This window comes from Lampetra planeri, chromosome 9 (assembly GCF_965212315.1).
Source record: "Lampetra planeri chromosome 9, kcLamPlan1.2.h2, whole genome shotgun sequence".
Taxonomy (NCBI): domain Eukaryota; kingdom Metazoa; phylum Chordata; class Hyperoartia; order Petromyzontiformes; family Petromyzontidae; genus Lampetra; species Lampetra planeri.
The window spans coordinates 3,453,109-3,479,829 of NC_136115.1; the positions used below are offsets into that span (position 1 = coordinate 3,453,109).

The 26,721-nt window shown below is 47.8% G+C and overlaps 1 protein-coding gene across 1 annotated transcript; it reads left to right on the forward strand.

Annotated features, from left to right (window-relative positions):
* On the forward strand, nucleotides 1-26,208 carry LOC144720746 (RYamide receptor-like). The gene is made up of 7 exons (XM_078597773.1): nucleotides 1-187; nucleotides 10,621-11,022; nucleotides 13,023-13,196; nucleotides 17,280-17,489; nucleotides 18,373-18,582; nucleotides 23,442-23,704; nucleotides 25,948-26,208. Exons 1-7 carry the CDS (start codon nucleotides 113-115, stop codon nucleotides 25,979-25,981), a joined length of 1,368 nt encoding a protein of 455 aa, XP_078453899.1. The 5' UTR covers nucleotides 1-112; the 3' UTR covers nucleotides 25,982-26,208.
* Nucleotides 26,209-26,721: the final 513 nt, after the last annotated feature.

A 26,721-nucleotide genomic window follows, 5' to 3' on the forward strand; every position in this document is an offset into this window, starting at 1 on the left:
TTAGGTCGTGCTTTTGAATCGTCAATACGAAGCGGTGTGACAATCGCGCTCTATCGATCCAATGTTCATCAAGTAGATTTTCATGATTCTTTTTTAAACCTCTTCTTGCTAAATGACCTCGCTCGCGCCCGACCATTTCCCGTTGAACTTTGGTGTCAATTTTCGCCTGCAAAGTGACATTTCGGAGGTAAGTTCCTTTTGGTATTTATGTGTGTCGAGTGTAGTGTTTGCGTACGGCATTTTTTCCCGTCAATTTCACCGGTGCATTAAGGTTTTAAGCCAACGCCGTTCGGTGTTAAGGATTGTTTGACCATAATTCCATGTCCGCACTGCCCCACGAGAGAAAAACGCAGCAGACTATGACGCTTCTCGTATTCACGGTGGTCGCCCATCCAACAACTTTCCAATCTCAGCTCTGCTTACCTTCTGAGATATAATAAGACTGGGCATGGTCCTGTCGATTTGGCCACAGACTATATTTTGATGAATATTTTTTGGCTCTTTCGGCAAAGCCACGTAGATAGAAAAACAATCTAAATAATGACCTTATAAAAAAATGTATATCTATGTGGCTTTACCGAAAGACCTAAAAAATATGAATTCCTGCAGTCACGAAAGCTTTAAGTCATTATGATAAATGTTTTGGGCATCGGTGTCAAATATAAGTTATTATTAAGTCATCGTGCGATGTTTTGGGTTCACACTGTGATTCATGCTATTCATGTCAAAGTCAATTTAATTTAAATGAAACACGCGGCGTTGTGCGCATGAGTAGAAATGTTATGCATTGCATGTGTGGATATCAATTATTCAGTTTTAATTATGTAAGCCATCGTGGTAGGACTTGTGTTCTATGACTGGTTGCACCTCAGACCTTCCCCACTTAATTTGTCATCTAAAGCAGTTGAAGTGAGACACGAAAACGCAATGCGTGTTTACGTAACGTATTCACTGCTATTGTGCAAACTAGCGTCTGACTAATTACTGGTTATTGCAGACTGGCGCGTATGCTAGGATCGCTTCCCATGTCGGAGTGAGTCACCCGGACAAAGTTGAAAATCGTATCACCAAATTGTTTCACCAGATTGCATTATGCTTTCACCAAATGGTTTCCCCAAATTGTTTCACCAGATTGCATTATGCTTTCACCAAATGGTTTCCCCAAATGGTTTCACCAGATTGGATTATGCTTTCACCAGAGTGACTCGTGGCACGGGGCGGTGATTGTTTGCTCAGCAGCAAGGGCGCTTACAAAACCAGATACCAGAGATGCCCTCCCACCCCCCCGCGCCACGGTTCGAGCAGTTCGTTTCCACTCTCACCAACGTCGAGGGAGATGCTCGTGCATCGCACCTCCGGAAAAACAAAAAAAATAAAGACGAAAAAACAAAATCCCACAGTGGAAATAGCAACAACTGTGCCGCGTGCTCTAAAATGTGACCTCGTCGAAACGTGACCCAGATCGAATGTGCATTCCGTGGCGTGACGAGTCCGACGATCCAAACAACACTGTGATTTGCGTATTCACACAATATGGAGACACTCAGCACGTGTGTCGGCTAAATTTCGATTTAAAGCTTCTTTCGTGACTGCAGGGATTCATCTTCTTGGTTCTTTCGGTAAAGTCACGTAGAAGGGAAATAATAAAATAATAAAAATAAAACGTAATAAAATAATATAATGAATGAATAAAAAGAAAACATAATAAAATGATATAATATTTTATTATGTTTTATTTTTATTATTTTATTATTTCCATTCTACGTGACTTTACCGAAAGAACCAAGAAGACGTGTGTCGACGTTGCGTCTCGTTGCCACCCTGGATCCGATGAACGGTTCGTGGTAGCGTTAGTGCCCCCCAATGCCTGAGCATCCGATGTATTATAACAGCAGCATTTAGGACACTTGAACGCTCTCCATGGTCACACAGTGTCGTTGCTAGTAGCATTATTATTACACTGATCAACACACTTTTTCTGGCATAAGGTATTCCAACGGTTTTAAGGTAATTTTGGGTTGCCGATTCCAAATCTGGCATCAGTTTTTGTCTATCACATCAGGTTTTTGAGATATCAAAGATTGCATTTTCAATAAAAACTGCGGAAGAAAAATATTAAATAAATGTGGATATCTACATAAAATTATATTATAAACACACTATCCTAAAAATACAGCACCATATTTTAACACTAAAGCAGTCACTGATTCGCAACAACTTACAATCATAAGTGACAGAGTTAATTTCGGGTAAAATCAATGAAAATGGGGTATGCCGATAGCATAAAAATCAGATGTGATAGAGCAAATCTGAGATCATATTTGGAATCGGCACCCTGAAATTAGTCTAAAACAGCTGCAAAAGTCCAGGCCAGAAAAAAAAAATTTTGTTTGTTAACCAGCGTTATTGATGTCGCCACTTACAGCGCCACGCATCAGTTGAAACATGTCAGTGCACTTCAGACCATTCACACCTCCGATGAGCGCGGTGCGAAACAAATTCAACGCCCGTTCACCTGGCACCCCCAGCGTTTCTCCGCTTTCTGCGGGTCTCGCCGACCCCTTCACGTACTGCGCGTGCCCAGCCAGACACCCGCGCGGTGAACCTCACAACTTTGTGGGCACACAGCCCGCAGTTTTACAGCTCGGGGGGAGGGAGGGAGGCACTCGATCGTCGACAACCACAGGTCAAAGGTTGCAGGGGTTGGGTGGAGGGAGAGACGGGAAAACTTTTCTCACTTATAACAACACAACAAACTGCATGGTGGGCACCCGTCGTTATGTAAGCTGTCACTGGCTGTGCGGGTCTGGGAAGCGCTCGAGTCTACTGTGGAACCCTTCCCCAAGTGCCCAGCGTTGCTTGGGTCTCGATGCCAGCTGGCTCCGGTGTCAATCGTTGCTGGTAATTATTGCGGCCTGGAGAGGTTCTGAGAAGCCATCTCGAGAGGAGCAATTGTCCTGCCTCTTGGTTCGAAAGCTTCCTCTTCTCTATACCCTAATGTCAAACCCAGTATCCACACCCCCCTCCCCATCTAACCGAGCGTTGACTGGTTTAACCTCTCCTGAAACCAGATCCATTCACACGCTAACGAGGATCTCGCAATTGCTGGCGAATAAAAATAAATCCATCTGACCGAGTCAGCTACACGTCGACCGCACACGGTTAACTGAATGTGGTATACCACTGCCCGGTTAAAATACGAGCGCGCATTGGTGCCCTCGGCGTCGCCTCCCTCGGAAGCGAAGAGCCAACGTCAGATTGACGTCAGATCGACGTTGGCTCCATGCAGCACGATGGAGCACGTGTTCCAAGCGGACGGAAACTCGGACTTTGCTGCGACGAACGAGGTCCGTACCCAAACTGTCCTCTTGTATTGCCACCTGCACCACCACATCAGCCTCACCATCCCATCCCCTCCCTCCCTGCCCTGCGGTGAGTATTTACGCGCTCGTGATCTTTCCCCGAGATGAATTCCCTACCAAGAGCGGATATATTTGCAGAACGTCGCGCGAAAGCGAGCAACTCCCGTTCGGTGATCGAGTGCCGTTCGGCTCCCCGGGAGTTTGTGGCGAGAAATTAGACAGATGACTGGAAATAATGAGTCCCGAACATAAATGCAGATTGACTATTCTTGGAGAACTATTGTACACCCCCACCCCCACCCAATGCCACGCTGTGACGCATCGGTTTGCAACACCAAGAGCGTTCTCTCAGTCGCAGGTTTTTTTTCTTTCACGAGAGGAATCTGCGGCAACACAAGAGCCATTTTAAGAGTCTCAGAACTCAACTTTGAGCACACATTCCCCCAAAAAGATACGGTTTTTATTGACCCTTTACTTAGTTTTCATCTTTTAGGAGGTTGAAGATGTATGCAAGGTTAAGGATTCACAGTAGTAGCCACTGGCGGAGCCAGTTGGGGGGGGGGGGTGGCACATGCCCCCCAACCATCCGATCGAAATCCCTCATTTAGATCGGATCATTGGGGTTTATTAGTAATACATCGGCATTTTGCGATCCCCACTGCCGCTGTGTAGCATATTATTATGTGCCAGGGACTATATGAGATGATAGGACAATAGTCCATAATTGGCAATAAGTAACGGCAAAACGGTTATAAGTGACTCACAGAATTGTGCGCAGTTGCGTATACAGCACACGGCTTCCCTGAAGGCATTCACCTTCAGCGAGCGCGATGCCGATCACACAACGCGGTTCGAATTCGACCCTCGATCGATGGCTGCGCCATCGCCGCACACGCGTCGAATAAAAACCAAAGGACAAGTCCTTACTCACTAACAACTCCTCTATCATTTTTCATTGCTGGAGGGGTTGCCCCCCCCCCTACCTGAAAATCGTGGCTCCCCCATTGGTAGTAGCCTACGAGACCCAAAACATCATCTGGAGCCATATTCTTAGGTTTTTTCGGTAAAGTCACGTAGGTAAAACATCAAAATTAATAAAAATAAAATAAAATAAAAAATCACGACGTTTCGGAGGCTTTACCGAAAAAAACCTAAGAATATGATTCCTTGCAGTCACGAAAGCTTCAAATCTAGAATCATCTGGAGCCCTGCTTTGTGACAGGAGCTTTTTTTCCCCCGTGTGATTTTTTTGCCAAACATTTTCCTCTGGAGGATACAGTATATGTTTATTTGTCTGTATATGTCCTCCTCCTGTGCGATGACCCACACAGCCCACGGCAGTGCTCCCTGCATCGCCCTTTGTCGGTCTCAGCTGTCCAGTGATTGCTAGTCTGTGGATCAACGCTGTCAAAATTGTGAGGTGGCCTTTTCCACATACTCTCGTGCGCGCGCGCGTGTGCGTGTGCGTGTGCATGTATCGCTCCATAACACCCTCACAACGGAGGGCGAAGGAGCGACGCTCACAACAACGAGCCGGGTGGCTAAAGCACAGCAAGTTGGCACAGTAGGGGGCACAGGTGGTACATCAGCCAGTCATCTCGGTCATCTCAGTCAGTCGACCCGTGGCAGGTCTGCCCCGTGACCTCCTTGCCAGCGGGCGTTCGACACTTCACGTGGCCTCAAGGTGCACATAGCCTGGCACAAGCGTCGTGGTGACGTCACCGCCACTTAGTGGCGAATGGCGGTTGTTGTTGTTGTTGCATGTATTAATGACGACGCCGTCGTGTATATAATCGACAGCCTTCGGAATATTTTTCAAGGGGGCTATCGCGCCGTCTGGCTCAACACGGTCAGGGGCGTCTACGGCTCCTAATGTGTGTGTGTGTGTGAGTGTGTGTGTGAGTGTGTGAGTGTGTGTGTGTGAGTGTGTGTGAGTGTGTGAGTGTGTGTGTGAGTGTTTTTTTGCCTCTCGAGGTACTCTTCTTGAGGAGGCTGCCATTAAGCACCTCTCTATGCTGCTCTGACCCGACCGACAAAATCGGATCATCCAAACGGCGACCTGAAACAAATTCCACGCGCGGCCACTCCCGAAGCAGTCGGACGGGTATTGCAACTCGACATCAGTTCGTGACCTGTTGCAATCCGCCCAAAAACGTCACGAGGAAAGAACACTAAAAAAAAAGAAGCCCCTCCATGTACCACGCGTATCCACCGTGTAAACCTGCCACGCCAATTGTCACCCACCCCCGAGCGTGGGAGTCGCGGTTCGTTGCGTTTTGTCGGCAATGACCGGCAGAAGCTTACCCCCTTGCCGCGATGCCCCGACCTCCTCGGGGTCAAATCACGCATCTCGTCTCGTCTCGTCGCGCACGCAGCGTGACCTGTCTCACGCGGCCCCACCCCACCACTCAACGCTCGGTTGAGTTGTGTCCACGGTGCGTTTGGGAGACCGCTGGTTGCTTCCAATCCGAAGTGAATGCCCGCGAAGCTTCTTCTTGGTTCTTTCGGTAAAGTCACGTAGAAGGGAAATAATAAAATAATAAAAATAAAACATAATAAAATAATTAATACAAATTAAACATAATAAAACAATTCTCACGACGTTTCGGCCACAACGCAAGCAGCCGTCCTCAGGTGAAGACCAGGTCTGTCGGGGAGACAGTGTTATTTCCCTTCTACGTGACTTTACCGAAAGAACCAAGAAGATGAATCCCTGCAGTCACGAAAGCTTTAAATCGAAATTTAGCCCGCGAAGCTGTTCGAAGGGTGCCAAAGAAAGAAAAAAATCACCAAACTCCTTGAGGTGCTTCCCTGCGTGCGAACAAAAGTGCAGTGAGATCTCCGTGCCATGAGCCACCTGGGTAATGATTTGCAAATGGCTCCGTACGCCTTTGTGCGTCCAAATCTTCTGCACTGCTGTAATATCGCTTTGTGCCGTGCTCGATACTAATTCGTGTATACGCAATGGGGTGCCCAGTGGCATAAAAGACCGACTGCTTGTGTGCTTTTGTTATTGCCGCATTATTACCTTAAGCGACACATTTATTGGCAAAAAGGTGACCGTACATGTTGATGGTATAATCCAAAATCGACCATAGACCTGGCAAAGGACGAATGACTTTCACAGGGAACAGCAGGGCACAGCTGCCGTTTTAATTGGCTTTTTTAGGCTTTTTTAGAGAACGTGTCAAACTGACATATTTAAACGCACACTATCATGCACGATGTGCTGGTTTTTTGTGCACCAATCGAGCAATATTATTTTATGGACATTTAATGGCTTTTGAATCCACACTTACCGTCTGAATTATATTTTACGTGCCAAATCAGACAAAACACGTGTTTTAAATGCATACGAGCACGTTTCGTGTGTTCGTGTCATCGTTTAAAAATTGTGTATATGCATTAGAATACTATCCGATGCACATTTGTTCAGAAATACTACACACGCAGCGCTATGATCATGCTGCCTAAGGATATTATACATGCTGGGTAAACAGAGATATTAACACAGCCACACAATTGTTTGCTTACACCACAGCTGTCAGAACAGCCTCAGCTGGAAGGAACTTGATACCACCTTTAGACGGTAATTGGCCTACTCTTCCACACCAGCCAGACATACGGAATCGATGTGAAGATCCCATTTGCTACAACCGCACGCGACCGACCGACCGATTGACTAACTGCGGTGTAACCCTATCTACTGCTGGATGGATGGAGGCAGAGGGAACTTTAACGGGGCCATTTTTTTTATCTGCCACGCAGGAAGATATCGAATCGGAGATATCTGAAAGTCCAGGGTGCTCACCGTTACACCACCGCAGCATGCTGTGGGTATATAATAAATAAATAAATAAATTTGAAAATAAATATACAGCTCCAGGTCAATCCGCTGCTGCATGAAATCCGCCCCACACCGCTTCGGTCGAGGGTTTGTTTGACCATACTTCACCATGCTGGTCATTGGAGGTTGGCGAAGCGGAGGGTTGGTCAAGACTTTATGTGATATCGCTCGGCACCGATGTTAGTCTGCGGCCGGGAATCGAACTCGGGTCGCCGGGTTCACAGCGCAGCGGGCGAACCGCTGTGCCACCGCTCCCCCATCCTCCGCCCTGTGTCGCCTACGTTAGCCAAGGGTGTTATGGAGCGATGTAAAAAAAAATGAATCCGTGAAAGATGTATAGACGAAACTGGGTTAAGCACCATAGCGGCGCGATAGGGAACAGGCAGGGCATTAATACAAATATATACAAGTCTGACGTGCGGCGAGATTTTATTTGGATATGATTTGTCAACTTCACACCCCAACTAATCTTGCTGCTGTCTGGCTCTTGTAAAAAAAACACACCCAGGCAGTGATCACGAGAGGATCAACAACAACAACAACAAAAAATTCCACCGCGTGTAATCACGAAGCAAAGGGTTTATCTCCAGCCTTGCGTGTTGGGCGAGCGGCGGTAGGGAAGCGGTCACCCTCTCCTCTTTTTTGTTAACCCTTTCCCCCCTTCTCCCCCGCACGGTTGGGGTACGTACGGTGCGAAAGAAGTTCAACCGTACGTGCTTACGTACGTACGCACGCACGGACGTGCGGACGAGGAGCTCAACAGAAAAGTTGAGGACATCTCAAATGCGAAAAACAAGAGGCAGATGTTAATTATCATGGAGGTCTAGAAGGAATACAAAGCAAAAAAAACAAGAACACAAATATAGTCAAGTGTATGACTATAGCTACTTTAATCAGATTTTTCAAAAGATGTTAATCGGACATTTAAAAAAAGAGTATATATTGGTTTTACTCATACGGCAGAGTCGGCCTATAGTTTTACATTGCTTTACATTTTACTGGTAGGAACCTCCTGGTTACACCAGCCCACAGGGGATTATTGTGTCCGTCCGTCCGTCCGTCGTGAATACAAAAATGGGAGGGGTGGGGCTGGGTGGAGAGGGGAGGGTGGGGAGGGGCTGGGTGAGGAGGGGCTGGTCACCCAGTGGTGCCCTTATAAAACTCAACGTTATATCTACTCACGCCAGCTTGTGCCCGCCCTCACAGTCGGCGATATTTGCGGAATACACCACGCCGCCGTTGACCCTGGCCATTGACCGAGCAACCCAACGTTCCTACCAGCTCCCTCCGCAGGAATGTGTTCATGCCGAACGCCTAGAAATATCCGATCCCCTGAGGTGGCTGGGTGGCGAGCTGGTAAAACTGAGCTCCGGGTTATGATTGTGGCCAGCTCTCCCCGTGATTGAACTGGACTGCGAGCTGATTGTTTTCCAGCCGATCGCTGCAAAACAAATACATCATTATATTTGGGTTCCTACCTCATTCGCCAACAAAAATCCCAGTTCTGAGAATGAAAAAAAGTTAAATGTGCCTTGACAATCTCATTGCAGAGTGCGTGGAAAAGTGCGACCCCCACTCCCCCAGCTGCGTAAAAGAAAAAAACACCAAAAAAAGGTCACGAAATCTTTTTCAGACATCCCACACACACACAGATTCCACCGCTCCATAAGATCTCCGAATAGATTCTCCGCCTGATAGCGCGATGCCGACAGCACAACACGCACACGCGTGCACACAGGACACTTTTTGAGATGGTTTTCGTCATCGGTGAGCCAAGTCAACACATTCCTGCGGAGGGAGCTGGTAGGAACGTTGGGTTGCTCAGTCAATGGCCAGGGTCAACAGCGGCGTGGTGTATTCCGCAAATATGCCCGACTGTGAGGGCGGGCACAAGCCGGCGTGAGTAGGTTAAACGTTGAGTTTTGTAAGGGCACCACGGGGTGACCAGGCCCTCCTCACCCAGCCCCACCCCTCCCACCCCCCACCCAGCCCCACCCTCCCCACCCAGCCCCTCTCCACCCTCCTCTCCCCACCCAGCCCCTCCCCACCCAGCCCCTCCCCACCCAGCCCCTCCCCACCCTCCCCTCTCCACCCAGCCCCACCCCTCCCATTTTTGGATGCACGACGGACGGACGGACGCAATAATCCCCTGTGGGCTGGTGGAACCAGGAGGTTCCTACCAGTATTATTCTCCCTTGGCCTTGGTCCTCAGTACCTGCAGTCCCGTCTGGGCTCCTCAGACGTCTGGTAGACACGTTACCTCGCGCTCCTCGGGCCAGGCCCTGCCAGCTCGATCCTCCTACAAAACAGTCTTGAGACTCAACTCAACGCGAACTTTCCCGAGCAAATGGTTGTAACCGTAAATAAGTAATCAATTAATTGCCCCGCACCGGACAGGGGAGGTGCCCGGAGAGAAAGCAGAACGGCAATTGTGGGTTGCTGACCTTTCTGAGTGTTTTTCTTCTTTCAATTACGCGTGTGGGGTTTTCTTCAGGCACTCCTTGTTTATACCCAGTAAGCAAACACGCGCACACGCACGCACGCTCTCAGCAACTGCCAAACACCTCGAGCACGAGCCACGAAGTAGACGTCTCGTGCCACAGCGAGGCGTCCTCGAATAAGTCAAAGGCAATGTTCAGTGTATTCCTGGTGAAATGAAATCCACCCAATCACTCTAATGGTGGGTGGGTCGGACGCGGTGTGAACATTGCAGAAAGTGATTTATAATTTTAAATGGTTATAATTCGACTTAAATGGACATTGTGGGAGGAGAATTTACGGGACCAGTCATTGTAAGTTTATTAATTCTTGCCTTTTTTTCTCCACATGACAACTGTGACATTTCGAGTGTGCACGTCTGTGCGCGTGTCCGCTGTGGAGCAGTGACGTAGCGGTTAGCGCACCGCGCTGTGGATAACATCAGTGGGGATGATCTAAACCAGTCCTGGGCCTCCCCTAAGTCGACTCAGCCTTAAATAAGTATCCAGTGCAGCGCTTGAACATCAGCACTAGCTGGATAACAGCGACCGGCCGTGTCTCCGCCACACCACCCCTTCAATGCGCCGTGGTGGCCTTAAATCGGTGCTCGCGAACAGCACTTGCCTCAACAGCTACATGGGGCATCTTTCTCTGTGTGTGTACGAACCGGTCCTGGGCCTCCCCTAGATCGACTCAGCCTCAATCGAGTACCCGGTGCGATGTTGTAAAAACATCGCCACTCGAGAGACAAAGGCGGCCGGGTGTGATTCCTGACCACACCACCCCCTCGTGCGCCATTCCTGCCTTCACACGTGCTCACGAACAGCGCTTGCCCCCAACAGCCTGCACGGGCTACGTGGGGTGGAGGTTGGTGGGGGGGGGTGATGGTGGTGGTGGTGGAATCTTCGCCTACGTGCGCGTGCGTGAGCTCAGATCCCAACAATGGAGATGCCGGGAAATGCGTCGAGCGCGCCGCTGCCACACGGCGTCTTCGGTGTCGTCGGCGACATCGGCGAGAACAGCTCCACGGGGCCGAACGTCACCGGGGTCTTTGGCGACGAGGACGCGGAGCCAATCGTGGGCCCTCGTTGGCAGGCGGTCATCATCGCGCTCTACGGCCTCGCCACCGTGCTGGCGCTCTCCGGCAACGCCGTGGTCGTCTGGGTGCTGGCGCTGGGTCGCCGGGCGCGCACCGACATCTCGGCCTTCCTCATCAACTTGGCGCTGGCCGACCTCACGATGGCCCTCTTCTGCCTGCCCTTCACCTTCACCGAGGTGCTGCTGCAGAGTTGGCTCTTCGGCGCCCTGCTGTGCCCCCTCGTGAGATTTGCGCAGGCGAGTGACCGAGGCGCGCCGGGTGCGGGTACGCGGGGGTGAGACCCCCCTCCAGCCCCCCCCCCCCCCACGTCGCCCCCCTCCCCCCCACTGACTTGAGAGTAAATAGACACGAGGAGGGAGGCTTCCCCACTCGTTGTGACGAGTGACCCCCCCCCCCTTTCCACCCCCAGGGCGTCAGGGGGCCGTGAGCGGTTGACGAGAGCTTCATGGCAGCTTGTCAATAAGCGCGCGTAAACGCTTGTAAATTTATAACGGGAATAATAATACGAATATAATAATAAATAGAATGAAGGAGAAAAAAAATCCCTTCCCTCCCCTCGGGTGTTAATATATATATCGAATTGCACGTGCAATAGCCGGGGGTCCACCGCGAATGTCAAGAGACGCGTGGCGTTTTAAAACGTTCCGCCAATAACAGTGAACTGCCGCACGTTCAGTCGTCTCGGGGGGGGGGGGGGCTTGGGGTGGGGGGGTGACACGCGGTGACTCGGAGCATCACGTGTCATTTACCCAGAATGATTACTGCAAAGCGCGTGGGGCTAATGTGTGTGGGGGGGGGGGGGTCGTCTCGAACCTCCGCGCAATGCAGACCTCCATGGAGGAGAGAATCCTCAGGAAATATTTATAGAGATGACCGTGGTCGCTCGCTTCCTATCTCTTCCTAACCCCATTTTGTTTTTGGTTGTTGCGAAGATTAGTAGACTGCAGGTTTTGTTGCTGTTGTTGTTGCACGTGTATCGAAACCAGGATTTATCTTGCTGCTGCTACCTAAGATGCAATATATATGTTAATGGCGAAAAGCTGATTTAGAAAAGTTTAATATAGTTTCTCTGACGAAGGAAAAATAAATACTCGGTGAGCATTGCTTTGCGCTTTATTAAGAAAATAATCAGTAAGTGCCTTATCTCAATACACTGTTGTAACTAATATATTTGGTGACCAGCTCTGTCACAAATAACCAGATGAAAAGGATGCCACTGCCCTGTCTGAATAGCCGAGGCAATTGTTATTCTTACGGCGGCTGCCCTCTTCCCTGAAAAATAATGCGTCGCTGAGCAGGACGCTATCCCGCTACATGTAGCACTCTGTGCTACATGTAGCGGGATAAATCTGCGTTCAGTGGGCGATGAAACTTTCAGTCGTTAGGCGCCGCGTTCTTGAAACGCCTCGCCCCAGTCCGTTAGGGATGCTCCGTCATCTTCTTGGTTCTTTCGGTAAAGTCACGTAGAAGGGAAATAATAAAATAATAAACATACAACATAATAAAATAATTCTCACGACGTTTCGGCCATCCTCAGATGAAGACCAGGTCTGTCTGTTGGCCGAAACGTCGTGAGAATTATTTTATTATGTTGTATTTTTTATTATTTTATTATTTCCCTTCTACGTGACTTTACCGAAAGAACCAAGAAGATTAATCCCTGCCGTCACGAAAGCTTTACATCGAAAGATGCTCCGTCAGTCGAGGTTTTTTTTACGGGTCTCGTCTGAAAACCACATTTATTTTTTAGGCTCTCGTCTGAAAACCACATTTATTTTCTCTTGCCTATGCGGCTGCATCTCAACTGAGTTTTACTAAAAAGTGCCTGCTGCTGCGAAGGCATTGGGCGCTGACAAAAGTGGCGAGTGTCCTCTTAAGTACATTTTTTTTACAAAACGCGTTCGCCTTAAAATCCGGCAGCGTAGCAGCTGGGATCTCAGACATCGGGAAGGGATCTCGGATGCAGCCGAGGGTGCAACATTGGAAGTAAAACAAAAAAAAACAACTTCTTGGTTCATTCGGTAAAGTCACGTAGAAGGGAAATAATAAAGTAATAAAAATAAAACATAATTTATTAAATAATATATTATTTTATTACGTTTTATTTTTATTATTTTATTATTTCCCTTCTACGTGACTTTACCGAAAGAACCACGAAGATGAATCTTCGCAGTCACGAAAGCTTTAAATCGAAAAAAACACAACAACCTTCGCCCGATGTTTCCTCGCGTTTCAGACCCTCTCCGTGTCCGTGAGCATCTACACGCTCACGACGATCGGCATCGACCGCTACTACGCGGTGTGTCACCCGCTACACTCGCGCATGACCAAATCCAGAGGAAAGGTGTTCATTGCCCTCATCTGGGCCGTGTCCATCAGCATCTCGTCGGTGCAACTGGGCATCTCTCGGGTGAGTCTCGCACGAGATGAAGACCCCCCCCTCCCTCCTCCTCCCCGCATGAGCCTTTGACAGACAGTTGGGGCGGGAGGGCAAGTGCTGTTGGACAGCACCTATGAAGGCCGGCACAGCAGACGAACGGGGTGGGTGGCCGTCAAGTTCAAGTTCATTTATTAGGTATAGCCCTGTGAGCCATTCGGCTCTTGAATCGGGTGCAACCGCAACAAACAAACAAAAACATGAACAAAAACCATCTTAAAGTGAATATGTGACTAAGTGCAAACATAAAATCCAAGAAAAAAGACAGCAAAATATTGCAGAAAAAACACCGTACACCAACGCTGTGTGCAAAAATCCCAGTGGGATGCAAGTCAAACAATCAACAACAACCACAAGACAACTTAGATTAAGGCCATCAGTCTAACTCTGTACTACAACAACACGCCCGGCCGCATTTGTCTCCCAAAGTGACGATGTTTATACGTCGCACCAGGTACTCATTGGGCGGCTTAGTCGTCCGAGGTGGAGGCCCAGGACCGGTTCAGATGATCGTCACTGCTATTGGTCGTGAGCGGGACTCGAACTCAGGTCGCCGGGTTTCGTAGCGCAGCGTAGCGCTAACCGCCACCCTACACCGATCCACGTCTCGCACACACTCACGATTCACGCCCACTCTCTAAAGCTGCTCACGCTCTCCCTGCCGCCACATGCCCCATTCGCTCCGTGATCCCACCCCTCCCACCTTCCCGTCCACCTCGCTCGCTCGCTCCCTCCCTCCCTCCCAACCCATCCACCTCCCTGGGAGAAGGTGCGGTCTCAGAGCCACAGAGCCAGCTGTGACCTTCTCTGGCCGACCAACCCTCCGAGCCGAATGAGAATAATATCTTTTTTTTTTGTATTTCATCACCGAGGTAGTCATTACGGTACACGCCATGAGGTATTGCCTCCTGCAATTTTAGACCCCCCCCTTCCCCCGAGGGTTCCACCTCAACCAAGAGCAAGGGGGCATTTGACCCCAGCGTGCATTTGGATAAGTGGGTTGCTCGATAACTGCGCGCAATAGTTTAATTGTCGCAATTATACGCCGGAGTGTATTTTTCTCACCGCAGGAATACGTGGCGAGATTGATTCTCACCTTTAAATTAACGTGTTATACTTGTTGACCCAGAAAAGCCACACAGAGTCTCAGGACTCCTTTTCACGAGGGTCTTGCCAAGTTCATTTGAGAAGAGGCCGGCGACTGCCACGTACATTTGAGAACGTTTTCATTTTCCGAATTTTGCTTTTTTGTTTTGTTGTTGTACGCCAGAAAAAAAACAACCGCCTAGTACGGAGATTGACGTCACGAGGTCATTTGTCATCCACCGTGAAGCAGACGGCGCATATTTACTCCGGCTAATAATACCCCCGCAGTCATCATCACCAGGGCGGCCACTGCAGCAAGCTCCGAACGTGCCACCAACGACGCCGTGCCACTGCCTATGTGGTAAAGGCGTCAGCGGAGAATGGCCAATAACGACGCTGATCTTACGATTGTGAATTGAGGGTGAAATATCCACCCTCGCTGGGTCTTTAACACCACTGCGAGCAGAGTGCTGATATTTTGTGGGGGCAATTTGCCAACATTGCTGGGCTGGAAGAGGTCACGTTACCCACACTCTACCTGGATCTTAGTCTCCCCTAATTGCATTTACCGCAATGAAACAACATTGTCCATGCAGGTAGACATCATTTTAACAGCCTCTGTAGAGTGCTGCGGTGGTGAGATGTTGACCCCCTCGCCTGGTGTACAGGAGGCCGTGGGTTTGTATCTCGACCCTGACGCCTGCTGCTGTATATTTGGAGTTTGCGTGTTCTCCCCGTTGTCGTGTGGATTTTTGTCTAGGTTCTCCGCGTTCTCAATCCACATTTAGAAACGTGCGTTTGTGGTATGTCAATGCTATACATTCTCACGTGATAAGCCAATTCGTTGAGATATTATGTGTGGCCAAATCCTTTTTGAGAAATAGATTTCTAGCTCAGTGGGCCTGACCTGGTAAAATCCCCCAAAATGTTTAGCTTAAGAGTTTAAAATCGTTTGTAACGTACGACCTATGCCACCATTAATGCATTGGCCTATTAAACGTTGTATTTACGCGACCGTCATATTGTTTTCGTGGGCAAAAGACATCGCCAGTTAGGCTGACTAACGGTGGACAAGACCGGAGTTGTAACGGCAGCGAGAGGAGGGAGAGCGTCCGAAAAGGGAGCGCTCACCGTGGAGATGGAGCGATGAGATCGCTTCACGCTCAAGAGCACGACGAACGGCAGCCGCACTGGGCTGCGAGGGACGTGGAGTGTTCGGGACAACCTTCATCCAGTAGTGACGAGACAAAATGCGTGAAGATTATGCATACATATTTTTCCGAACGCGTGTTTTATATTGGTAGGGCTCAAACTGCCTCGGTACCAAACGCGGTGTTGTTGAGCTGTTTTTTTCCCGATAAGGCCCAAGCTGTCACCAGTTTCATTCCCTTCGCTGGAAACGAATGCATTGCGATGAATCTCAAGATCACACATTCCCTCCTCGCCACACATTCTTTTTTCTCTCCATTCCCTCGTGACGTACCCCCCCCCCCTCTGCCCTCACACCTTCATCCACTCCATCCACCTCCTCCTCCGGCCTTCTTCCTCCCTTTATAAACACTTCTGCTGCTGGCCTTCTCTCGAGTCTCTACGTGACCGGCTCAAGGCTCGGCCAATCTCCAAATCTCTCCCTCATCATTTGGGGTTTTTTTTAAATCACTGCTTTCACTTTGGTCTCCTCTGTGACTTGCCAACATCCCAAGAGAATGAAACACAAGCAGATATTCAGCAGGCAATCAGCTGAATTGTGAAAGAGTGCAGGTGCTCCATAGATATGCTTCTTTCGCTTTTAAAAAAAATTCCAATTATATTCCAAAATGTGCTGTTGGCACCATGTTGTCACGTGACGAATACAATTGCATTTAGACTGTTTTTTAAACTGGGCAAATTCACCGCCTTGTGTCAGAGAATGGCGTCAGAAAATTTAAATCGCGCAACCACTTCTGAAAGTCTCTTCTTTATTAGACTCGTGGCATATTTTATTTTTATTTTACTAGACATCTGTGAAAAATTGCTTCATAGCCCATACTCTGATTCTGATCAATTTCACCATGGCAAAGAGTGTTTCATCTCATGTGACAACAAAATAAAACTGATTTGAATTTTCGCAGAAAGTGGAAAATCAATTTTTTTCCATTCGTGCACCCAGTGGTGACTTGGGCTGAGGCCATCAACTTGCAGCACCTTATGACTCGGCGTAATCACGGGTGACTGCACAACTTTGAACCCAAGGTCTCAACGGTGCCGGCTCCGTGCCCTGACATGCTGTTCGAACCCGGAGGCGCCCACGCCAAGCAATTTGACAATGCTTTAAAAGGCAAAGATCATTCGGCTCCAACGTTTTACTATTAACGGTGGAATAAAAAAAAACCCATACCAACAAATCCATGTCGCACGATCCTCGATCGAAACAACACCCAACGTCATCAGCCAGATGCACAGGAGGGAGTGGAAAGAAGTTGTAATGGTTTTTGCGATGGGTGAGTTTTGGGTGGGTGATCGGTTTGTGTCTGATGAATGGGTGGTTGATTTGTGTGTGGTGATGAGTGCGTGATGGTTTGACGGATTATGGGGGGGTAGGTGGCTTAAAGGTTGGTGGTGTTTGAATGTTGAACGGGTGATAGGTGTGCGCTGGCTGGTGATCGTGGGTGGGTGATGAGTATGTGGGTGACAGTAGGATGGGTGATGGCTGGGTGGTGGAATGGATAATGGGTGGGGGAGCGGCGGGCGGGGGGTGGGGGGCTGACAGATGTTTGGGTGATGAATAAGTCATGAGTTGATGATGGGTGGGTGATGGGCGAGTCGGTGACAAACGGTTGATGAAACATGAATGATGACTAGCCCATAGATCAATGGTGATGACTAGCCGATGGATCAATGGTAGGGGAGGGGAGGGGGTGAGGTCGGCGTGTCCGTATGTCAGCGACGACGACGACGTTTTCCGTGGCGCCGCGTGTCCCGCTGTTGCAGCTGGGCAAGGGGAAATGCCTGGAGGTAGGCTGGCCGAGCCGCGGATACCAGCAGAGCTACACGGTGGCGCTGCTGCTCGGCACGTATCTGCTGCCCCTCCTGGTGCTCACCCTCGCCTACTCCAGCGTGGCCGTGCGGCTGTGGGGCCGGAGGACACCCGGCAACGTCGACCACAACCGCGAGCTCCACCAGGAGCGCTCCAAGCGGAAGGTGGAGTGTGGGGCTCGGCTGTGCGGTGATTGTGCGGCTCTTCCCGAAAAGCCATTCACAGCAAGTCCAGCTTTTCCCGCATCTCCGTCACCTTGTTTTGTTTTTTTCCCCCTCCACGATTTGTTGTTGTTGTTTGCATTGAAATTTACATTGAGAGTGAGAAGCGAGTGACAAACGAGGTGACCCCGGATGGCTCACGGGGGTTCACATCCTGGCTTTTAAACTGAGTATTAGCTCACCCATAATGAAGCCGGGTCTTCAAATGTCGAGAGATAATGGTCTCAGCCCGATCACCAATTCACTAAAAAAAACCCATCGCATTATATTTGTTTTACTTCACATGGCAATATTCCAGCTTCGGTTTGACTGCCATGTAACGGGCATTATCTCTATCGCGGGACATGTGGGAACGTGCGCTTAATTGGGCTAATCCCAGCTCCGGGAATGAAATATCGATTCGACTGCAATGCGACAAACATTTGTCTCGTACGCAGAGTGGGTGTGGGAGAGCGTTGTTCTCCGTCGCGTGGCGCAGATGGTCACTTGGAAGAGATCGCAGGAGGTAGTTCTGTGATGTCCGCTTCCACGGGCCGACCTCTATAGCACCAATTGTTGCACTGCCCTGCGAGAAATCCGAACGGATGACATGTTTTTATTTCCACGGCATGACGACCATAGCGCCATTGGATAAAACCGGGAGGGGGGGAAAGGGATAGGGGGGGGAGGAATTGTTGAAATCTAAATCCGTTAATCGCGTGAGAGCTGAACAAGATCAGATCGTGCACGGCCACGCACGAAAAGATGACCCGCCGCTTGGCGTTCACGCACAACAAATGGCGCCAACACATCTCGCCGGGAGACTTTGCCTTTGCGTGCGCTGCAGGTGATCAAGATGCTGAGCATCATCGTGCTCATGTTCGCCGTGTGCTGGCTGCCGCTCAACGTGTTCCAAGCGCTGCTCGAGTTCGGGCCCTCGCTGCTGCCTCACCACCCCGGCTCCGCCACGGCCCTCTACTTCTGCTCACACTTCCTCGCCATGTCGCACAGCGTGTGGAACCCCCTGGTCTACGGCTTCTACAACGACAGCTTCAGGGTGCGTGCGACGGCGCACACGCGACAAAGGTCCCCCGTATAGCCTGCACAGACTGTTGGGGCAAGTGCCGTTAGCGAGGAGCACCTGTGAAAAGCCGGCACGGCGCACGAGGGGGTGGGTGGCCAACACCACGCCCGGCCGCCCACCCGCTTTTGTCTCCACCATTGGCGATGTTTACACATCGTACTCATTTCAGGCTGAGTCGACCTAGGGGAGGCCCAGAAACTGGTTCAAATAATCATCACTGGTATTGGCCGTGAGCGGGAATCGAACACAGGTCGCCGGGTTCATAGTGCAGCACACTGACCACTACACTACCGCTCTCCCCCCCCCACACACACGTGCATACACACACACACGTGCATACACACACACACACGTGCATACACACACACACACGTGCACACACACACGTGCATACACACACACGGTATATAGAAGGGTCAGCGTGTTTTTAGCTCTTAAATGGGCTTGGGACATTGCTCGCGGTGGCGAGATGTTAACTCCCTCGCCTGGTATACAGAAGGTCGTGGGTTCGATCCCAACCCTGACGACGGGAGGCCATCATCCAGCAGTGGATTGACAAACGAACTGCTGCTGTCTGTGTGATGAAGAGCGCCTCTCCGTAGACCAGCCACGTTTAACGCTGCGTCAATCGAAGCTCACCTCGCCGTATTAATTTTTACGTCACCCCAGAGAGTGAGGTCCTACCGTGGCCGGGAATTGAATTGATGGTCTCAAACAGGAGCCCCTGCTGTTCTACCGCCAGAGATTTATCGTGGCCACTGTATTATACAATGGGCACAGATTGCATACTTCATAAATCTCTCCAGGCAGAGCGCCTCCGCATTTTGAAGGGAGGTTTCCACCCAGGTGCACAACATTGCGCCCTCTTTTGTGCGGTAAGATTGTACACATCCACGCTAATGAAATTTAGCGCAATACAATTCTGATGCGCAATTCGAGATACTTTTTTGCAGTATTGTAATTATACGAAACGCACAAAAATGCACCTTTGCGAAGTCAAAATCATCGACCGACACATGCGGGACTTGAGGTTTCTCTGCTGTGCACGTGCGTAGGAGGCACTGAGGACGAGGGACAGCGTCACTCCTTGTGTCTGTGTGTGTGGCTTGACCCATTTGTGACCCATAATTTTCTGAATAATGGTAAAATCTAGTAATAGGTTTTTACCCTTTCAACCGGTACAAAAACTGACACCTTTATACAAGGCATCATGTTTGCAATAACCACAACACAAGCAGTCAAAATGCAAAAAAAAGAAACAACTATGATGATGATGATATGCACTGTCCTTGAAGTTGATTGGTCCACTCCCGAGACAGCTTTTCTTAGAGCCTAGTCTCCATTGGTGCTGGACCAAATGACGCCAAAAGGCGTACAACTCAAAGACAGCGCACTATCAGAGTATTGAGAGCTCGGGGTAAGCATTTACACTATGAGACCTCATTTACCAGTGGCAAAATATAGTAATAGGTTTTAACCCCTTCAACTGCTTGTGTTGTGGTTATTGCAAACATGATGCCTTGTATAAAGGTGTCAGTTTTTGTACCAGTTGAAAGGGTAAAAAACCTATTACTATATTTTGCCACTGGCAAAGGAGGTTTCAAAGGTAAAATCTATTTGTTGGCAGTCAAATGCTTTCTTCTCATTCATCATCACCATCACGATGGCGTGTAGTTGTCCACCGCACATTTCGGCATTCGTTTGCACTTTCCTCTGAGTGTCAATATGCTCAAGTAGCGCACCGCATATTTCCTTGCACCGATCTCTGTATCGTGTCGTCGATCCCATTCTCTGTGAGGTCTTCCTCCCTTTCTGGATCCTTCCATTTTTTTTTCAAACACCACCAGCAACAACAACACTTTTAGTTTTCCTGTTTTTGTTGTTGTTCAGCCTACATTTGTGTCCAAAATAGTTCCAGTTTTTTTCTCATCACTGCCCGCGTTTTGTTTCTAGCATTACATTTTTTCTGCCATTTAAAGCACAGTTTATTACACGTGGAATTAACAGGACAAATTATAATTTGCATGATTTGCGAATCGCTGTACCCGACTTCTTAGTGGAAATGTTTTCGTCTGTCTGTCATAAATTACGTTTATGTTTCAGAGGCAATTACAGTAAAGTGTAAGGTTGCTCCGATGCGGTGATAATACGACACGTATTATCACCGCATCTAGCGATCGTCTGTTCCACGACATATCGCCACATTGTGATTTTTGTTTAGAATAATTGATGCCAAGATGGTCATGATGCCACCGTTTTACTGTAGTTAATCGATTATGTCATTTGTTTTCCATAGTTTACAATGTGCGCGTTATTAGTGTTATTAATTTTCACGATGATAATTACTTGTGCTCGCTCATAGCAGGCTCAAGCGGAGTGATCTGCGATGGAAGAATTTTGGAGTAACATGTATTTGTACCGACGGTACAGCAAAGGACAAAAACACAATACCATACAATGTGAGCTACAATCACAAAGTTACGGAAAACTCGATATTGGAACAATCACCTCGTTGAGAAAGTGTACATTGTGCCGTGCCATATCGTGAAACATTATACTGTGGAACCCCGAGCAAAGTTCCACAATTTCCTAACTGCAAACAAAACGACTGTACATCCTTCTCAAGAAAAATTACGTAGAGTGGTTGCGTAAAGTTTAGCCATCTTTATGTACCGCACGCAATAACCCGTTTCAGTGAATTTACGTACAGCGCCATTGCGTCTCCAGATATAAAACACACGCGGGTTTTGTTGTTGTTGTTGTTGTTGTTTTAGTCCATCAGCCTTTTAGCTCTCCAAGACAATCTTATCCGGCACCATATGTTGGAGCATGTCAATTATGTACCGATTTCAACTTTGTCGGTTCTCGACCGCAGAGCTGGGCTTGTTAAAACAAAACGCTGGTGGGTGAACAGATGGTATTGGCGAGAGGGATACACGTGAAGTATGGGACCTTGTTCAACGCTAAAGGCAATCACGTACACAAACCCATTACGCATTGTCGCGGAAAATGTTTGTGTGTGTGTGTGTTTTTTTTTTACCCGTAATGCACATTGACAACGCAAAATGGGTTTATATAAGATACCTGAGGTTTGTTATAAAACGTGTTGAAAATCGGCTTGCAAAATAAAGAACATTATTATTATTGTAATGGTCCACATCCATCCCTGATAATATAAAAAAAAATATAAATAGATGGCAGCTGAAGCGTGAAAGGGAAACTGTTAGATAACAAGGCAGAACTGTAGCTAATCCAAAATGACAGATCAAGTACAAAAACCATGAACGATCACTGCATCTCTCTCCTCTGAGGCCAATACTCGTCACTGCCCATTTGAGCAAAAAACACCAATGTAGCATTGGCCTGCGGGGGTACTGTGGAGATGGAGCAATGAAATTAGCTCGTGTGCAGTTAAAGCGGCTCCCGCACAGATGCGAGATTGATCGTTGCATTTGGACCATGGGAAATGCCTTCTGTTGCTGATTGCATCTGCAACACTTTCTTGCCACGTTTTAATGGGAATTTCCCAGTTGCTCGCATCATACTTCCACGAAATTCTTCGTATTCAAAAGCCAGAGACGTATTTTTTTCCCCAGTTGCTGTCACTGGATACATCATGTACTAACCAGTTACATTTCCCATGGTGAGAGATTGCGATTGCCTGTAGAGGCCTTGATCCAGCAGTGGATTGATCATGACCGATGTCAAACGATGGGGCACACAAAGATGTGGAATGGATTAAGTTTTTTTTAGGCTTCCAAGGGCCTTAATTTTGTTCAGCAGAACATAATTGAAGCCACACTCCAAACACGTGATGCTGCCAAGCAATCATTATGCAAGGTTTTTTTTCTTCCCCATCTCGTAAATGGATTAAGTTCTCATTTTCATTCATATGTTATATTGATAATAATTAAAAGCTTAATCTATGATTGGATTGAAGTGTTTACTTTCAGCTCAAAGCTCTGAGTATACGTGTGCATTTGCTCACTAGCGCGCTGCCATACGAACCCTGTGACCTCAGTTTGAATCCCACGCATGCTCAATAACGAGTGGTGAATATTTGAACTGGTTTATGGGCCTTCGTGAGGTCGACTTAGCTTTAAATAGGTACCTGACGTTGTGTAAACATCAGCACTGGGAGAGACAAAGGCGGCTGGGTATGGTGTTGGCGACCCACCCACTTGTCTGCCGTGGCAGCCTGAATAGGTGCTCGCTAACAGCACTTGCCCCAACAGTCTGTTGAATGCTATACGGGGGATCTTTGCCTTTTTAGCGTGCAAACAGTAGTACGTGAGATGTTGCATTTTAAAACATGGTTACTGCAATTTTAGCGCGACTGCGGTGTAAATAGCATACGATATTTACCATCCTTCCATACCTTTACATACAACAACAACCCATACTCTTAGGGTTGTTTAGGTAAAGTCACGTAGGTAAAAATTAATAATAATAATAAATAATAATAAATAATAGAAAAAAATAGTGATTTATTATGTTATTTATATAATTTTTTATATTATTTTATTATTTATTTTTTACCTACGTGACTAGTACCGAATTAACCTAAGAGTATGAATTCTTGCAGTCACGAAAGCTTCAAATCTAGAAAACAACAACCCAGCTTCTTCGGGAGCTGCAGAACAACCAAGACCAGGGGCGATCGCTCACAAATGAGGCTCCCCGGTTGTTGTTTTTTTTTGGGGGGGGGGGGTTGGATTTAGTTGGTTTTGGGTTTTTTTTTTCGGTTTTTATTGATTTTTTTTCCGGTTTTTAGTGGTTATTGGGTTTTAAACAATATTTTTCTCTGGTTTTCCGTGTTCCCCCCCCCCCAGGCCGACCTGCGCCAGCTGTGCTCGCGCCTCTGCTCCGGCGTGCCCTGCCTCGACTGCCCGTGCGAGCGGAGCGACGCGGCCGACGGGGACAAGAGCAAGGCGAAGAAGCAGAAGAGCTCCAGCATGAGCATGCGCTCCAGCTTGCAGGGGAGGAAGACCCTGCCCCTGGGCAGCTCTGTGCGCACCTACCTCACGGTGGACACGGTACCACAGCAAGCGGCTGGGAACCACCACAATCAGCACGCAGCGCCACCTGACAGAAGGTGAATCCGTCCCACGTCGTTGTTTTTGTTGTTATTGTTCTAAAAACGAACACCCGATCCCGCGAGATTAAAGACATTTTTTTGTCACGATACGTAACGGCGATGTTACATGTTTCACGACGACGCTGCAAGGTCATGATGCGGTTAAATGTATTCCACTTCAAATTCACTCGACGCGAACTGCGACTAAGTCTTCTAGTTTGCGAAAACTTTATGATCCTATAACGCTTACAAGTCACATGCTGCCAGTCACACAAGGAATAATTAAATGATCACGAAAACAGATGAGGTCATATCACCCCTCAATACCATCAATTGCTCTGGAATTGTTTTTTTTGCGTGCCAAAAATGCTCATTTAAAATGGGCAAAGCTGTTAATTCACATGTTGTGCTGTCGTTATTTCATAAATATACTTTGTCAGGAAATAATTTGCGACGTACGCATTCGAGACACGAGAATCTCGCTCGCACAATATTTATTCGAATCTACTTATACGAATACGGCGGCTCTTGTACGATATGGTGCGTTGTGGTGTCACCTTATCTTGGCAACACTCGTGGGCCTCTCCAGTTCAGTGGACCTGTCGTGTGGGTTGAGCGTGTGGTTTTAGTTGGCCCATAATGGAGGGAGTGTTTGTCTTTCTTAAACAAGAACAACAACAAAAAAATCACCATTTTATTCACAATGTGCTGACAACATCATGCATTGAGATAACAGAAAAATCTTCTTGGTTCTTTCGGTAAACTCACGTAGAAGGGAAATAATAAAATAATAAAAATAAAACATTATAAAATAATTCTCACGACGTTTCGGCCACAACGCAAGCAGCCGTCCTCAGAACAGGTCTGTCGGGAAGACAGCGTCTGAAGACGCAATAAGACGCTGTCTTCCCGACAGACCTGTTCTTCACCTGAGGACGGCTGCTTGCGTTGTGGCCGAAACGTCGTGAGAATTATTTTATTATGTTTTATTTTTATTATTTTATTATTTCCCTTCTACGTGACTTTACCGAAAGAACCAAGAAGATGAATCCCTGCAGTCACGAAAACTTTAAATCGAAATATAACAGAAAAAGTTGACTGGAGAACGGTCACAGACCAATTGCATCACTCCTTACTTGAGAACGGCTCGTGGAATGTTACAATCAGAGAACAAACTTCTCGAGATGCTCTCCAAGTGACCTCCTCCTCTCCGCCACTAAGAGTACTACACCTCCCCCATGTGCCCTGCTGTCAAGGGAGTTTTACCGAGTGGTAGTGAAAGTGACATTGGTATTCTCAAAGTTAGAATGTTTGTGCAAAAAAAAACTTGGGATGGACGGCTTGTTTTTGCGTGCAGTCATCGACGACTCGACATAGACTTTCAACTTCGTACACTCGAGGAGGCAAATTTACCCACGATTGGGCTGCCTGGATTTGTGCCCAGGATCTCGTCAGTCCTGGCCTCACTCCTCTAACCCCAGGCCACCCACGCAGGACACACGTTGTGTTTATTGACAGCAGTGCCAATGCAGAAGGGGACCAACAGTTGCAATTGGATGCCTTCGTGTCCAGCCTCTAGCATTGCCAAAAAAGTCCATGGAAAAGATACCTTCGTCAAAAAACCTGCGACTTTTCTCCAACATCTTCTTGGTTCTTTCGGTAAAGTCGCGTAGAATGGAAATAATAAAATAATAAAAATAAAACAAAATAAAATAATATAATAAATTAATATAATAATATTATATAATAAAGTAACATATTATTTTATTATTTCTATTCTACGTGGCTTTACCGAAAGAACCAAGAAGATGAATCCCTGCAGTCACGAAAGCTTTAAATCGAAATTTTCTCCAACACTTTGCAAGTCCCCAGCTGTATCCGCTATACGGCCGAATTAGTGGAGACGGTTTTAGGTCATCCCTTGACTTTCCCTTCTCGTCGCAGGCACTCCCGTCCACTCCACAGAGGGTTAGGTGCACACACCCTTCTTGTCCCCCTGCATGGAACAGTCCAGAGCATTTTTAACATCAATGCATATAGATTGCAAACAACAACAACAACACACAACTCAAGATTTTATGAGGATAATGACGAGGATGACTATTTTCAAATGGGAAAGCCACCGAAAATTCAAACACATTTCAACCACTGCAGCGAATGTTCAAGTTGCGTTAGAAAACGGTGCATCGTCTGACCAATGCAAATCAGACTCCACGTATATTCACATTAACACGACGATATTTTGTTCTCTTTTGTTGCAGCGTAACTGGTTCGTCTTTGGAAACCTACACATAAAGTGAGCTTTTTTAAAAAATCAGAGAACAAATGAAGGACTTCGTATGGAGGCATATCATTGTCACCGATCACGAACATGGCAAAATTAATGGAAATCTTGAGCCGGGAGGAAAATTATTGTTTGTATGTTTGTTGTGCTTTCTTCTTCTTCTTCTAATCAGTGGATCTCCGCTTTCAGAAAATGTCTATGGCTGTGCTAGAAATAAAGGCAACCTTCACATTGTACAACAAGGCACGGAGGTTCAGTAAATGCTTCTTTTAAGAGGACTGTATTGATTGGACAGCAGCTACACTGTGTCACCGTAGGTATCCCGTACGTATTGTATCCTGAACGAATTGTACCGTTAACATTGCGATGACTGCTATTCATTCCGTAGCAAGGGCGGTCTGTTTTGTTCAATTTACAACCGCGTTATTTCATTTTTGCCCGGACTGGAGTTCAAATTCACATCTGCGCCGCGGCTACTTTGAAGTCACGTGGCCTTTTTTGTGGCGGGAGACGCCAAGGTTACAGTGTAAGATCAACGAGATTTAATGCACTGTCCCTATTTATACGAATGAAAACTAAAGTGAAAATCTCTACGCATCACACGGGTGGGAAAACGGTCCTCCTGGGGATCTGTAAGAGACGGGACCAACTACAAAATATCTCACCCCCATCTGCTTGAGCAATGTCGTCGCAGAATTAACCGCAAGTGGTCTTGCACGAAGAGCACGCTACAGGTCTGCCTGTCACAAGG

What these genes read in the sequence shown, in the direction of transcription:
- LOC144720746 (XM_078597773.1), top strand. Translation starts at nt 113, where the DNA reads ATGACCTCGCTCGCGCCCGACCATTTCCCGTTGAACTTTGGTGTCAAT. An exon ending in TGCAACTGGGCATCTCTCGG is followed by an intron (nt 13,197 to 17,279) that starts GTGAGTCTCGCA and finishes CCGCTGTTGCAG; the next exon opens with CTGGGCAAGGGGAAATGCCT. An exon ending in TCTACAACGACAGCTTCAGG is followed by an intron (nt 18,583 to 23,441) that starts GTGCGTGCGACG and finishes CCCCCCCCCCAG; the next exon opens with GCCGACCTGCGCCAGCTGTG.